The 14,554-nt window shown below is 36.1% G+C and overlaps 1 protein-coding gene across 1 annotated transcript; it reads right to left on the bottom strand.

Annotated features, from left to right (window-relative positions):
* Positions 1–10,141: 10,141 nt before the first annotated feature.
* On the bottom strand, positions 10,142–14,554 carry LOC18022245 (UDP-sugar pyrophosphorylase). Its single transcript, XM_024158408.1, is given in 20 exon segments — positions 10,142–10,469; positions 10,546–10,785; positions 10,941–11,021; positions 11,116–11,175; positions 11,251–11,356; positions 11,480–11,556; positions 11,637–11,761; positions 11,851–11,968; positions 12,045–12,105; positions 12,195–12,259; positions 12,345–12,416; positions 12,507–12,634; positions 12,743–12,842; positions 13,014–13,029; positions 13,031–13,152; positions 13,244–13,326; positions 13,329–13,371; positions 13,442–13,546; positions 13,650–13,777; positions 14,273–14,554. Coding segments are annotated over 19 exon segments (1,878 nt in total). The 5' UTR covers positions 13,743–13,777; positions 14,273–14,554; the 3' UTR covers positions 10,142–10,286.

Genomic DNA, 14,554 nt, shown 5'->3' with positions numbered 1-14,554 from the left:
AGAAACGTGGGTTCCCTCACAGCCCCGGAATCGCTAGAGCAAACCGCCGAGCAACGCGAAGAAAAAGGTGAGGAAAGAGGAGATCGAGGAAAGAAGAGAGGAAAGAAAATCGCCGCGCGTGGTTACACGCGCTTAATCCTGTGTTCTCTGGAAGGCTATTAATTCTTAAAACGTGGATTGGAGGTTGAGAAGCGGTCGGTTTCACTGTGATATTCGCTGGTCACCGGACTCTTTATCCTAACTAAAATCGAATGGTTCATTCGTATTTCTTGCTTTCAAGTTCCAATCATAAAAAATCACTAATGGAATTTCTTAGCAGATTTCAATGCTAGATTCATGTTTTGCTAAGAATGTAAATATCATTTTCATATTTAAATATTTAGATGTTACAAATTAACTCTATTCCACAAACATAAAGTTCATATTTAATAAAGTTCATGCTTTTAAGACATTATATAGATTATTCACTTTGTTGCACAAATTCGTTTTAGAGTTATCTTTATGTTTCAAACGTTTTGCATTTTTAATGCTACTTTTTAAACTAGTTTTCAAATTTGTCCATTACTCAAAACTAATAACTTTTCTACTTAAGTCATTTGAATTAATTGTTAATAGATTAAAGAGGATTATATATTAGTATAACTTTAAAGTTTCTTCTAAGATGTGTGAAATTTGTTAAAATAAAACTTTTTTATAAAATAGAAGAAGTAAAAGATCAGGAGATCAGCCTTACGCATTGCACTTTAATATAATCCATTAATCGACAAAAAAAAATGAGATAGCTCATTCAATGCTTTATTGTGCAAGAAAATTAAGGAAATGGGAAGACTAAATTAATAAAACTAATATTAAAATGATTATTGATTGATACAATGAAACTGGAAGCAGTGGTTTGCACAAAGTAGCAATTCCCAAAATTTTATCTCTTAATATAATTAAACATATGTATGTATAAATTTATCTTGTTAGAAACCCTAAAATACATGGGCTAGTGTCATGGATTTGTATTGTCCCATAATGTTGGGTTTGTATTTTAATTAAATCATGCAACTCGCCCCCTCTCTCTCCCTTAATTTTCTTTCTTTGAGAGAATCTTTGAGTTAGTATTTCATCAGTATCCGAGTAGGGTAAAGAACTTTAACAAAGTAAGAAAGAATCGAAATTTTGGGCAAATTACTCTTTCATTTGGGGTTTTTTTTAATTTTTGAATAAACAATACAAATGCTAAATTCTTTCATATAAACCTCAAATTAAACCCGATATAACTTCTTTTTCATTATCAACAACCCGATATAACTAGAATTTGGCTAACATATTTCTTTTTTCTTAGTTGCTGTCTGTCCTGTGGTATTTTTATACTAATTCTAGTAAGGTTCTTTCGAAATCACTAAGATGTATAGGCACTTTGAGTCACTTTGACATCACTTCATGTGGGTTACTAACTGTCTTTGGCTCAAAAATAGATTTTTATGTAGGCTAATCCTTTACAATAGTGGGATTATACATTGAAAAAAAAAATACTATTTTAATATTAGACTTAGTCACATGTTCAGAAGAATCGATCTTGTTCACAGTTCTTTCGGACTAGGTCTCTTATCTCATGTATATATTGTTGGTGGTAAATTTCGGTTATTGGCCATTCAAGTCGTGAGACATGGGTAAAGAACCCATTGGACACATTTGGTTTCTCTCCGATCCAAGTGATCCCCTCGTTCTATTTCTCTCTCGAATTAAAAATATAATATTCTCAAACTTGGGTCCCTCTTTCTTGTGTTCTCTTTTAGGCCTTGAATCTACACTCGACCATCCTCTTGATCATGATCAATTCATGTTATTTTTCTTTTTCATCATCTCTTGCCCTTCAATGGTAACATGTTCATGACTAATATAGTAGTCATTTAACATGTTCATGACTTTTGTCTCATTTTGATGAAATATTCACTTATACAACTTCCGTTTTATTACTTAGCCATGCACTAAAAGATCTATTTCCACTTGGTTAACTGTCCTGAATCCTTCCTTAATATTAAAATGTTATTTGACAATTTTTCTCTGATCCAAGTCACTCTATCTTTCATTTAGATTCACTTTGAGTCGTGATTCACTTCGATCTGAATGAAGAATGTGTTAACTGCTAAAGCTTGGACATAGATAATGTGTCATTAATGCGAATTTGGTATCTCCGATTTGGATTAAGTTCTAGGTACTAGCGACAAACAAAAAAAAAGATATAACAGAGATAACTGATGACACATTATCTATGTATATATGTATATGTACATCAGTACATGTTACGGAAAAAATAATCATCTTAATTGCCGAAGTTGGGTTTTTCCTTAAAAGTTAAAATTATTGTTCCTTCTTATTTGCTACTAGCAACGTTCCCGGTACGTTCCACTGAACCAAGTTGGGTTTTAAACAAAATTATTGTTCCTTCTTCTTTGCTACTAGTAACGTTCCCGGTACGTTCCACTGAACCAAGTTGGGTTATAAACTAACTCAACTCTCTTTTTCTTCAGTATTGAAATCGCATTTGCCATTGAAAGGTTGAAACAATTAAAATGGAAACTTTCCTTTCATATCCTTTGTTTCCAACTCATACGGCATGGAACTCCCACGTGGAGAGATCCAACTAATTACTAAGATCCAGCTAATTACAAACTTCATTAAGTGATTTTAAATTTAATCCGTTTTACAAACATAATTCATGTATATATGTAATTGTTGGACTGATTCTTTCACGAAAATATGATATATTATAGAATTTTATAATCTGCAATTGAAAATTTTAGGGTAATGTTAATATAAGTAATTAATATGTGAATACAAATGTCAAATTTAATAATTCTTACGGGCTGGCGGCTGCTGACAAATATGCATATTCAAAATCAAATCAATTGGGACAAATTCTGTGATATATTTTTTTGTGTAAAATGTTAAATAAAATACTGTGATAGTGTGATATATACCTTTATGATTTACAGAATCCCATGAGGGAGAAAAAAATGAGATAAAAAGAATCAGATTTGATGAATTACCAATACAATAATCTAAACACCATCGGGTCTCAGAAGGTTCCCTGTATGTAAAGCATTAGCAGGAAAGATGATAATTGGTCGTAAATGATAATAATTGGAATCTAAAATGTATCTGTGGAGACTGGAGAGGTCCCATTGCCCATTACAATCATATGTTATATAAAAAGAGAAAGTGAACAAAAGACATATAAGTGGTCGTGGAAGCATTATCCTTTTAATTGCGTAAACAGCCCATGTTCTTATTATTGCAATTCTTCATGTCTCAACATCAACTAGGACATTTTTATTATTAAATTTTGAAAACTCACGTTGAAATCGTTTGGGCTTTAAAGATATATGAATTTTTTTTATCGTTATCTTATGTTAAAGTTCAAACTAATTTCAAAATTTATAGTTACCATTACCAAATCTATTGTCTTATTATATGACCTTCACTTACTGGAAACCAAATAGATAATTAATCACCCGATTCTCGATTAGTTACTATTTACTAAGGGTTTGGCTCGTTTAAACGTAGCGGATGATATATGAAAATTTGAAGAAGTGCATGGGTGATACTTGATAACAGGTATAGCCGTATAGCATTTGAAAACGGGTGCGTTTGCACGATATTTTGACTGGTTAACAACAGTTTCGGTTTAATTTAAAACTTACCAAAACACATATAATTAATATGGTTTTTATAAAAAACAATAAACATTTTTCAATTTTTTCCAACAAACACCACAAAACAATGTTCTAAGATAATGTTTTTCTCAGAATATGACCAGACTAAAAAAAAAGTTTTTTCTTGTCGATCTATCATCTATCTTCCATACCAGTTGTAGAATATATCTGTCCTTGGAGGAGGTCAGAATATTAGGTGTTAATTTACATAAATAAGAGTGAATTAAATGAGAAAAAATGAAAAATAACTATAATTACTATTAATTAATCTTAAATATATTGATCAAAAAGCAGCGAAAATTTAAACTAATCAGTAACATCCAACCTCACAAGAACAGGTTCATGTATAGCGAGTTAGTGACACCATATGAAGATTAATTATGGAGTTAGTGGGCCGGTTCCGCATTAACATGCTTAAATTATGTAAATTGTATAGATACATTGTTAATAATCATAGATTAATACACAATTCGTGGACATAGTCAGATAAAATAGTCAGACAAATGTCAAGGGGATATAAATATATAATGATATATTGTATGCACTAATTAATCACACATTTTGTCATAAGAGTAGACTAGATCAACGCGTAAGAATTGGTTTACTCTAGGTTTAGACTTGACATATATAGGCAAAGTCCAAGTCTAATTTGGTGTCGTTTGGGATTGCATATTAAGCAAGGCGTATCTCATGTTCTATTTGTAGCTCAAAATTAAAGTGAGATATGGTGTTGATGTTGATGAAATCAACAACGAAATAGAGAAAATGATGATGCTTTGGTTTTACACTGTACCAAGAGTGGAAAAATTGGCTAATTCAGACCTAAACTTGTGGAAAGTTTTAAAGTTAGGCTTGAACTATTTTTCTAGTTAAAACATACTTAAACCTTATAAAAGTTTGATTTTCATCCGTAATCTATGTGTATTGCGCTTAAATCAATTTCCGTCCATAAGTGTTAACGATCCGTAAAATCATGTATACGTGGCATCAACATCAACGACGACGTCGTTTTGGGCTTATGAAGTTTAACAAGTAAATAGCAATGTCGTTTATATCTTTTTCAACCCTTCGATACTTGACTTATCGACGACTTAGGGATTTAAAAATCAAATTTTTCAGTCTTTGGATTGTTGTTCGAATTCAATGTCTTTTTCTAGCAGTTCGGGTATTAAATATTTTTCCCTCTTATGTGTTTGTTAGTGTATTACGTTGTGAGTAGATTTCTTTTTTTTTTTCATCTGATAACTACCACCATTGTTTTGTTTGAAGTAATCTCCTTCAAGCGGCACGAGACTGAGCGGGAAAGAGGCATACCATCGAAATGTCGATGTGGTGCCCGAGCTATTATCAGAACTTCGGAGACGTATCAAAATCCGGGGAGACTATTCTACTGTTGTCCGTATGGATCCAAGGAGGTAATGTATAGTCTCTGTTAATTAATTTGTTCTTTAGTTTGATGTCAGTGACCCATATAAATCGAGTCTGTTGTATTGTTGTTAGGATAAAAATCATCTGTTCAAGTGGACAGATGTTTCTATCGTCGAAGAGGTTGAACGCTTTCGACCTGAACTTGAAGCATTGAAAGTAGAAGCCGCTGGATTTGAGAAGGAGATTGGAGAGTTAAAAGCTGATGTCTGTTCCTGCAAAAATGAGATTGAGAAGCTTAATGCAGTCATGAGTTCCATTAAGAATGTGATGATTAGTGGATTGGTAATGGGTGTGATCGTGTTTTACATTTTCCATTAGGATTATCTGTAGTGTTTTTTGCATTTTCCATAACGATTATGTGTTGTTTTAGTCTTTGGCATTGTCGTGTTTGAGCCACAGTTTGTGTATTGATAATGAGAACACAACTCTTTGTCATTATCATGGTTTAGGTTCGACAATGTATTGAACTGTTGTTCAAATTTGTTTCACTGTGCAAAATTCTCGTTCTAGAACAAAAAGAAAATCAAAAATCAGCGTAGAAGCAATAACAAGAGTCTCAAAATCCAATCAATATCATTCTCAGAACTAGAGTTTTGAAAGTAAAAGCAATAATATGAGTATCAAAATCCAAAAAACCAACAGAAAAGCCATAAACACTGGCTTTGAAAAGCAATAGTATGATCCCAAAAAACAAAGAAAACGATAGTCTGATCCCAGAAAACTAGAAAAGAACACCACAACAAGAGTTTCATCAAAGAAAAAACAAATTCCATAATACCAGCATTCTTCTCCACCAGCTCGAAGAACACCTAATGAACACCACCTTCACTCTCCTTAAAACACTGCAAACACATCTCCAAGCTCTATGCGATAATCAAAAGCTTACACCACTTCAAAACTCACTTCTCCAAGCCCTAAGTGATGATCGCTCTATTACTTTGTTTCGACGAAGAAGAAGAGAATAAGAAAGGTTGTGTCGCGGGATAGAATGTGTTTTCGCCAAGTTAAGGAACAGATGACGTCGTTTTCACGTTTTTTCCAAAAAAATAGAGAGACCTTAAACGACGACGTCACTTACGTGGCCGCCACGTAGATCACGGCTTGACAGAAAACTTAACAGAGTTATGTTGGGAATTGGTTTTAGCACAGAGCATAAAGATGGAGCACGAAATTCAAATTATACCAAAGATTAAGAATGCCTTTCAAATGTTAACAGAGTTCAAGTATGATAAAGCACAGTACGTAATGTTTAAGTATGTTTTAACTAGAAAAATAGTTCAAGTCTAACTTTAACACTTTTCACAAGTTTAGGTCTGAATTGACCAATTTTTCACCAAGAGTCTAATCTAATACACAAGAAAAAAGACGAAAGATGCCTCTTAAAACATCTCCAAGAGATACTTCATAACTTCAATTGCTTCATAACAAACTTGTGACGTGCATTTAGTGTGATCACTTAGCTTTTTGCTAGCTCGAGCCTTTTAAATGGCTTTAGAATGTTTTTCTGGTTAAATGTTAAAGTTTATATACCAAAATTTTTGATTAACTTTTTTCAGACGATACAGAGATACAACAAAGAAAGCAGAAAACTGAAATCTACAACGGACGAAAACCGACAAAAAACAACAGAAACACAAATAAGGACAAGGAACCGGAAGTGAGACAAAGAAAATAAAACCGAAGCAAAACAAAACGAGAAAGCAGCAATCACGTGCCAAAGCATGGACCATCACGTCATTGCCTCAGCTCAAAGAACTAGAGTTCACATCATAGTTGCCACGAGCATCTTTCTGAGGCGTCCTCCAACCACCAGAAGGAGATACCTACAGCTTCTCCGAGAACTGATGCGATTTCCGAAATGCGTAACGGACTAGATTGCAACTGGTGACAAGAGAGTCCAAGCAGTAACCAGAGAAGTCACTTCCGACCACCATTCCGTAGAAACAGAAGTCTCCATAGGGACCAACCTCCACAGTTGCAACCTAACCGGACAACAGACCGGCACCTCTACAATACACGTCTCGAGACACTCCACCATCTACACCGAACTATAGAGTCGGAGCCCTAACGAACCAAGATGAAGACCAATCTGCGAAGCTTCTGAAACATGTCGAGAACAAGAACACACACCAACCGTGAAACCCGAGCCACAACAGTAAGAAGACGGCACCAGAGCTTCTCTGACGAAACCGAGAGAAACTGCTGTTGAGCCACCCACCTACATCCACCGCCGAGAGACACTGCTGATGGAGCCGTGCATGACAGAAAAGACGAGATCACCACTCCAAGGCTAGCCACAAGCAAAACACCTCCTGCGACACCATAGCCAGAGATTGAACCCGTCCTCGAGGTCCAAATCGCCACCGCCGGAGCCGATGAGAGCAGATCCAACATCACCACCACAGCTCCGCCTAGGGAATACCTCTATATGCAAAACAAGGCGGAGAGGGACTTTGAACAGGGAGAGACAAGCAACACCACTGAGGAAAGTCGGAGAGCACATCGCCGGCTACGAGAACTCTCAAAGAAAGCCGGTGGAGATGATGTCAGGGTGTGTGGGGTGTGCGGTGTGTCAAGTTTTACCCTAATGAAATAAATAAGCCGCAAGTGCACAGCTGATCGATTGTAGTATTTAGGGATCGAATCTACAGGGAATGAGGTTCTTTTCTGCAAAAGCCTTTGAAAGAAATATAAAATAAGGAAGTTTAGAACCAAACGATATTTTAAAGGATTTTGGTGGTGTTTTTAAAACGTAAAAACTAATCTAAACGGGAAAATACGAAAATCAAAATGACCTAATAATCAAACCTAATAAATTTAAATAAAAATGAGAAAAACAACTAGACCTAAATTTTTTGAATAAAATCGGATGGAATGAAGAAAATACTAGACCTAAAACTTAATAAAATCGCTGGAAAACTTATAGAAATGAGATGCTGGGTTTTCAGGGAAATTCTCTTCGGGGATGAACGATTCAAAACATTTATAAAAAGTAAATTAAAATATCCTAGCTAAAACTTTTATAACTTGAGTCACGACCGTATGAATACGCCACTGTCGTGATCTTAACCAACTATTTCTCGCAACTCTGACCAGTAGGTTTCCACTCTGGCCCTGGAAGGGAAAGATGCAAGCTTGCTTAAGACTCGTCAACATTCACAATTCACCCATAGGTAAGTTTACACTCCTATAGTTGATCTGCTCTTCTCTAACTAGATCCGGCCCCGGATGAATACTTTTGCAACACCAAGGACCTAGATCAGATTATAGTTCATGACGCTACTCCCATGCATTAAAAATAAGTTTAGAAGAAAAATTTATAGGATTCGGCTTCAATAGCTAATGGAATCCTCATCGAACATGTATAGCCCCCATCGAAAATCCCTTAAACCAAACAATAAAACTATTCAGACATGATTAAAGAAAACAAAAACATTGTATTGAAAAGCTGTATTGAAATCGATATGGTAAAAGGAACAAAAATGGTTCAAGAAATATATCTCTATCTCCCTAGACCTAAAACTAAGAAAATGAAGACAAAAACTTAAAAGCTGCTAAAAGAGAAATTACATATCGTTTAGGGCTCATAAAACATGTATTTATAATGTTCAAGTCATTTATGGGCGTCACTTAGGGTTTGTCCAAATGAAGGAATCGTCTTGGGCTTGAAAATGGGCTTCTAGACCGGACAGACCAATCTCTACGGTCGGGAAGGACGGGACTGGTGCAAATTGGGTGTTGGTCACGGGTAGGAATGCTTTCCGGCTGGTTTACGGGACATCTTGCTCTTTACGTAACTTTTGATTGAACCGTTAGATTGCCATGCTGTAAAGTGTGTTGGAAAGCTGGTAGTTTCATTCTTAAGGTCTCCAAATTTGAACTGGATCAGACAGTGAGAATGTCTTCATTTGAGGGTGAATTTATGACGGTTTGACTCTGAGCTGAAAATCTGATTTTCTATCCATTTTGTTAAGTTTTTTCTTTAAAAGTCTTGAAACTATAAGTACTAGAAAAACATGATAAAACCATTTTAAAGCAATAGAAAACATAGAAAAAATATTTCAAAATGATTCATAAAATGGTCAAAATATGGTGTTATTAGGAGACCGTTGGAGGAAAAGCCGGAGAGCACCAAAGAGAAATAAAACGCCAGCAAAGAACGAGGCAGACGGAGGAGACGAACATCACCACAAGGAGACAGCCTTCCACCACTGCAACCCAGCAACACCGCTGAGGCTCCGCCTCCGTCGATTCATGCCGGAGAACTTCACTTCGACACTACAACTGAGCCGACGACCAAACACAACTGTAAGCCTACCAAAAGAAAGAAGAGGTCATCATGGTCCCTCCTCTCACGACGTTGAGCCACCAAATGCGCCGGAGAGAGAGATCGGAGGTGAAATTTAATGTCGGTAAGGAGAAAAAAACTGGATCTGGAAATCGCCACTAAGAGGCTTTTTATGTAAACACAATTTGATTAGCCCCCATTACTGAACTCATGGCTTAGAATGTTTACCACAGTTTCAAGCTCATTTCACGTTTGAATCTTGAAGTGAATAATCCGAGAACTTTACCTCAAAAACTCTCCACCAAGAACTTTGGATTTATAACTTTCCTTGCTCGTTATGCCATCAACGCGATGTCACGAACTGATTCCTCAAAAATGGGTCCTGACAGCGAGCTCCGGTTCAATATATACTCAAAAATGCATAGTTCATCATTTGAGATTGTCTTTGTCAAAATGTCAGCCATTTTCCTCAAATACTTTTTTCATTGGCACATCTTATCTTGAACTATGTCTCAGATTAAACGGAAGCCTGGCATCAATATGATTTGTCCTCTAGTGGAAGTCACTGTTTTTGGCTAGTCAAGTCACACTTTGACTATCAAAAAGCAACAAGATGTTGCAAAACATATGCACAACAAAAGACGGACATTCATTTAGCGAAAACGTTAATAAATCCACCAATGTTTCATCGAATATTTACCACCCAAAAATAAAATATTTATTTAAAAAGTTATACCATTAAGCATTAAAAACATGTAAAAAAAAGTAGCAGAGAAAAAAGAGGAGTTTTATTGCAAATAAAAAAATGATTTAAAGGTGAACTAGAAGGACAACGGGATCAATTGGCATTTTCCAAATCCAAAGTGCTACTTTACTCGAGGTAAATCCACCACCGCAATTTTTCCAGGTTGAGTGAACTTCTTTTCGAGTTGCTCCACTTTGTTGAATCTAAAACCTCTGATTCTGATTTCCTCTGGAACCGATGTGTCTTTGTAATCTACATTTTCCATGGTCCAACCATCATTCCTGATCAAACCTCCCAGGTGTACCTGTTTTTCACATGTCAGCATAAATCTTCATATGTTGTATGATAATCCAAGAGATAAACAAAAATGAACTACATACCTCTGCATCATCAACAGAATCTATAATAAGGGCACCGTCCAAGCAGAGATCTTCAATAAGTACATTACGACCCAAGATAGCCATCGTGGATCTCTGAGAGACCTCGCAGTGCCCACAGACTTTTGTTTTGATATCAGAGAAGATCATTCCCCATTTTGGTTTCCATGTGATACGAGGCCATACTTCAACTTCTTGGCCGTTCAAGACCTGCTTCACAGGCTCTTCCACTTTCACACCAGCCTGTGGAATTAGTAAAACCAAAGATAGAGGGAAATGAGAGACTGTATAAACCATCATGGAGAAGATTGTTTATAATTATTTGGCTCAAACCGGCTATACTAGAATCAAGTGTCCCTAAAGGCATATGTAAAACAGAGGTCAATACAATAAATTACCTTTTGAAGAATAAGGCTGTTAGCACGATAAATCGCCATTTCTCCAGAGGTTGCACTATGATATGGGTTTCCCTTTGGTACCTTCAGCAGATAGGGAAACACATTAGTAAGCCATTTGATATTTGATTGCAGTTTTAAGTAAATCTAACATTTATTTGATTATTAAGCATCTAACCTTAGCAGCATCCTCGGGATTATTCTTGACGGGTGCATAGGCAAGCCATATATCCATCACCTAGATGAGGAAACATTGTCACAACAAGCATGCATAATCAAACTACTGTTTTACTCTACAGATAGCCGCTATTACCGTGAATCCAACACGTGCTGTTGGTGGCAATGTCTTTGGATAATCTTGCATCATACACTCTAGACGAGTTGAAGACTTAAATGACGTCTTGGTGCTATCCTTGTATCTTATTATATAATTGAGAAAGTAGATGTCAGAGTAGAGAATCAGATTTTATGTCTATAACTACTATTGATCAAGACAATGATAGCTTAAAGCAGAAGAACAAGGGGAGAAAAAGAAGAGTTACTTTGGATTAACAAACTCCTTAATGGCCCCTCCAGTTTTTTGCAACTCTTCTTTGTATGGTCCAAGTTCCAAAATCAACTGCATTTGAAAAAACATAAACAAAATATTAAGAGACTTGAAATCTTCCTGATCAGAGACAAAAGTATAAGACAACTCACTTGATTAATATTTCCAGGGAAAGGGGAATAGCCTGTCTCGCAATTAACATCCCCATCGGGGAATCCAGATGCTCTAAGTAGAGGATCAAGTTGATTGTACTCCACATTGATCACCATAGATCTGCCTGAAAACCATTTGAATCAACATCGGTTATAAACCGGAAATATAAACTGTGTATAGAAACTGTGGATTCTTTCTGTTCACTTAATTTACCATCAGCGTGGGTAAGTTTAGTAATTCCTCCAATAGCTTCTTTAGCCTTGCGAGGAACAGCGAGAGAGTTAACATGATACTGTTTGGTAGCACTCACACCCAAAGAAGCTGGAATTGCCTGGACCATGGAAATATAAATTTCAAAACAAAGTTGTATGAATAGTTAACACAAAGAGTTGAGTAGTGCTACTAACATTGAAGAGAAGTCCATTTGTATCTTGGAAAAACAAAACCCATTTTAAACCAGCATCAAGCCTGAAAATTGCAACAAATCAGAAAAAGAAAGGAAGAGGAATAGTTGGCAATATTTAAAATAAAAAATAAAAAATCTGATAGAGAAATACCATTTATCAAGAAGACCACTCGAATAAAGTAGCGAATGTACATCACCGTGTCCATGTGGTTTTGTCTATGCATAGCCAAGAAGACAACAGTCAGCTTGCAAATACACTAATGTTGGAAACATTAACACTAGACATATCGTTATATGGTACCTGGATCTTGTATTTGTTGTGAGGGTCTAATGCAAGCCTGGCATCATTATCATCAAGACATGCAACTTTTTCCTAAGAAAATAGATAGCAGTGCACTTTTTTTAAAGACTTTTTACGCTTGAACAAGACTCTATTCAGGGCTCTCAGTAGCTGATCATTTACCTGTTTAAGAAGATGTACTTGAGTAGGTTTCATCCCAAAATAAGAGTTCGACTTTAAGAGCTCTTGTGTACGTGAATGTGTATCATCAGATGTCATGATAATGAAAGGAATCTCTCTTTGACTTCCATCTGCAAAATGTACAATTACGATTAGTACGAAGAGATTCGAAAAAAGTATTTGTTTTTGTCACTTATGTCGACAGTAATATTCCCAATATCCTGTAGCCAAAAACATACCAGAAGCGACCTTGTGGCTAGCTTCTTGAAGAGCCAATATAGATTCAATGTAGTGTTGCAAGAAACATGTCCCTGTAGTTGTCTCCCTTGGAAGTGCCACCTAGGAAATGGATTCATAAGTTGGTCAAATAAGTCTGGAAGTATATTCCCAAACAGCAAGTCAATGTTTATGTTCATCAGTTTCACAAGTTGTAAAATAACTCCTCTCAAGTTTCAAATATTCTATCAATGGATAGTGATTTAAGTCAATGAAACTTTGGTCACTATTTACCTTGATTCCGTTGTACCAGACGCTCGCCAAGCCCACCAGCAACAAGAACAAAAGCAGCTTTGCTAGCTTCGGCGACACCTCGTTTTTCCATTTCGATGAAGTTCTCATCACCAAAAGTAAGATTTTCTCCTGAAGGGACCTGCAAAACCACATGAACCTTATAACTCTAGACACAGCAAAACAATAAAGCTTTGAAATCATAACCAAAAAAAAAAGATCTAGTAACTTACAGAAGGAGAGAAACCATCATAAGGGTTCTTCCCTACTTTTGAATCGGCGAGGAGCTCTTTGGCAGTCTTAATGTATGCTGCTAACCGCCAGGATAGCTTGATTCAGGCGAGAAATCTAAGAAGCAATACTTTCATTATATATCGTATGAGAGAAAGAGAATTACGAAATTTCAACCAAATAAGAAAAATAACAAAAACCTGTTCGAAAAAACTTAGTTTCTCTTTGTCACAGACACCAGGTTCAGGCCAATGCAGGAAAAGATGACTCTGACCATTCTCCAACAAGATCTTCGCCAATTCGATCTGCCACAAAAACCAGATCACACGCAGCAATAAGAATCAACAATGGAATAACAAGATAACAAAGTCCTGACACAAACAGGTCACAAAATGCGTAGATACAAACCTGATCAGGAGACAAGATTCCAAGGTTGCTCTGGAGAGCTGGAGCGGATGAGAAGAAATCGGAGACGACGCTAGAATCCATAGTTGAAGCCATGAAAGACAGGAACAAAGGAACAAAGGAAGCTGTTTCTGTAGAATTATTTAAAGTATAACAAAAATAAAAAAAACAGAGGAAAAGTAGACAAACCGAAACAAGGATCAAAACGAATAAAACAAAAGGATTTGTAAGTTTTTAAAGTTGTAATAAGAATGGAATTAGAATGCTAGCAAAATAAAACAAAAGATCACATATGATTTCAAACTCATTCTGAATCTAGCGTAAGCACACAAAGTCACAAACACATTCTCTCACATAAGCACACAACCCCATTATGTCACAGAGTACACCAGAAGATCAAAGAAGAGACAGAACAGAGAATGTAAAAGAGATAAGACAGGTTGCACAAACACGAAGATCAGTTTCCTAAACAGAAAAAAAATTTTCACAGAATGAAAGGCAAAGGGATCGATCTCTATACAATCAGAGATCAGTAACAGACAAACCCAAACCACGAAATTCCATGGACAAGGAAACAAAAAATAAATCAAATCCAGAAGAAATTGACGACAAAGAAACGAACTTACAAGAAACCAATATGGATAGAGATTGAGAGGAATCCCAATTCAAAGAAGCTGTGCAAAAGAAACCCTAAGAAACCGGAGGAGGGTAAGCGATGACGGAGGAGATCTTGAGACCGGAACGTTAACTAAACACAAAGCCACGAAAACTCATAAACTCAATTGGCTCATAGAGCCGGAGATTTGCAAGAGCAAGGGAGGGAGATAGAGAAAGAGGAAACCAAAAAAAAAAACAGGTAGGAGTATCTGTAAATTTTTAACCTGCGTAAATTGTTTTTTTTCCTCACG

This window comes from Eutrema salsugineum, unplaced genomic scaffold (genome assembly GCF_000478725.1).
Source record: "Eutrema salsugineum unplaced genomic scaffold, Eutsalg1_0 scaffold_15, whole genome shotgun sequence".
Lineage (NCBI taxonomy): Eukaryota > Viridiplantae > Streptophyta > Magnoliopsida > Brassicales > Brassicaceae > Eutrema > Eutrema salsugineum.
The sequence above is the reverse complement of the archived record's forward strand: the minus strand, read 5'-3'. Positions and strand labels throughout refer to the sequence as shown.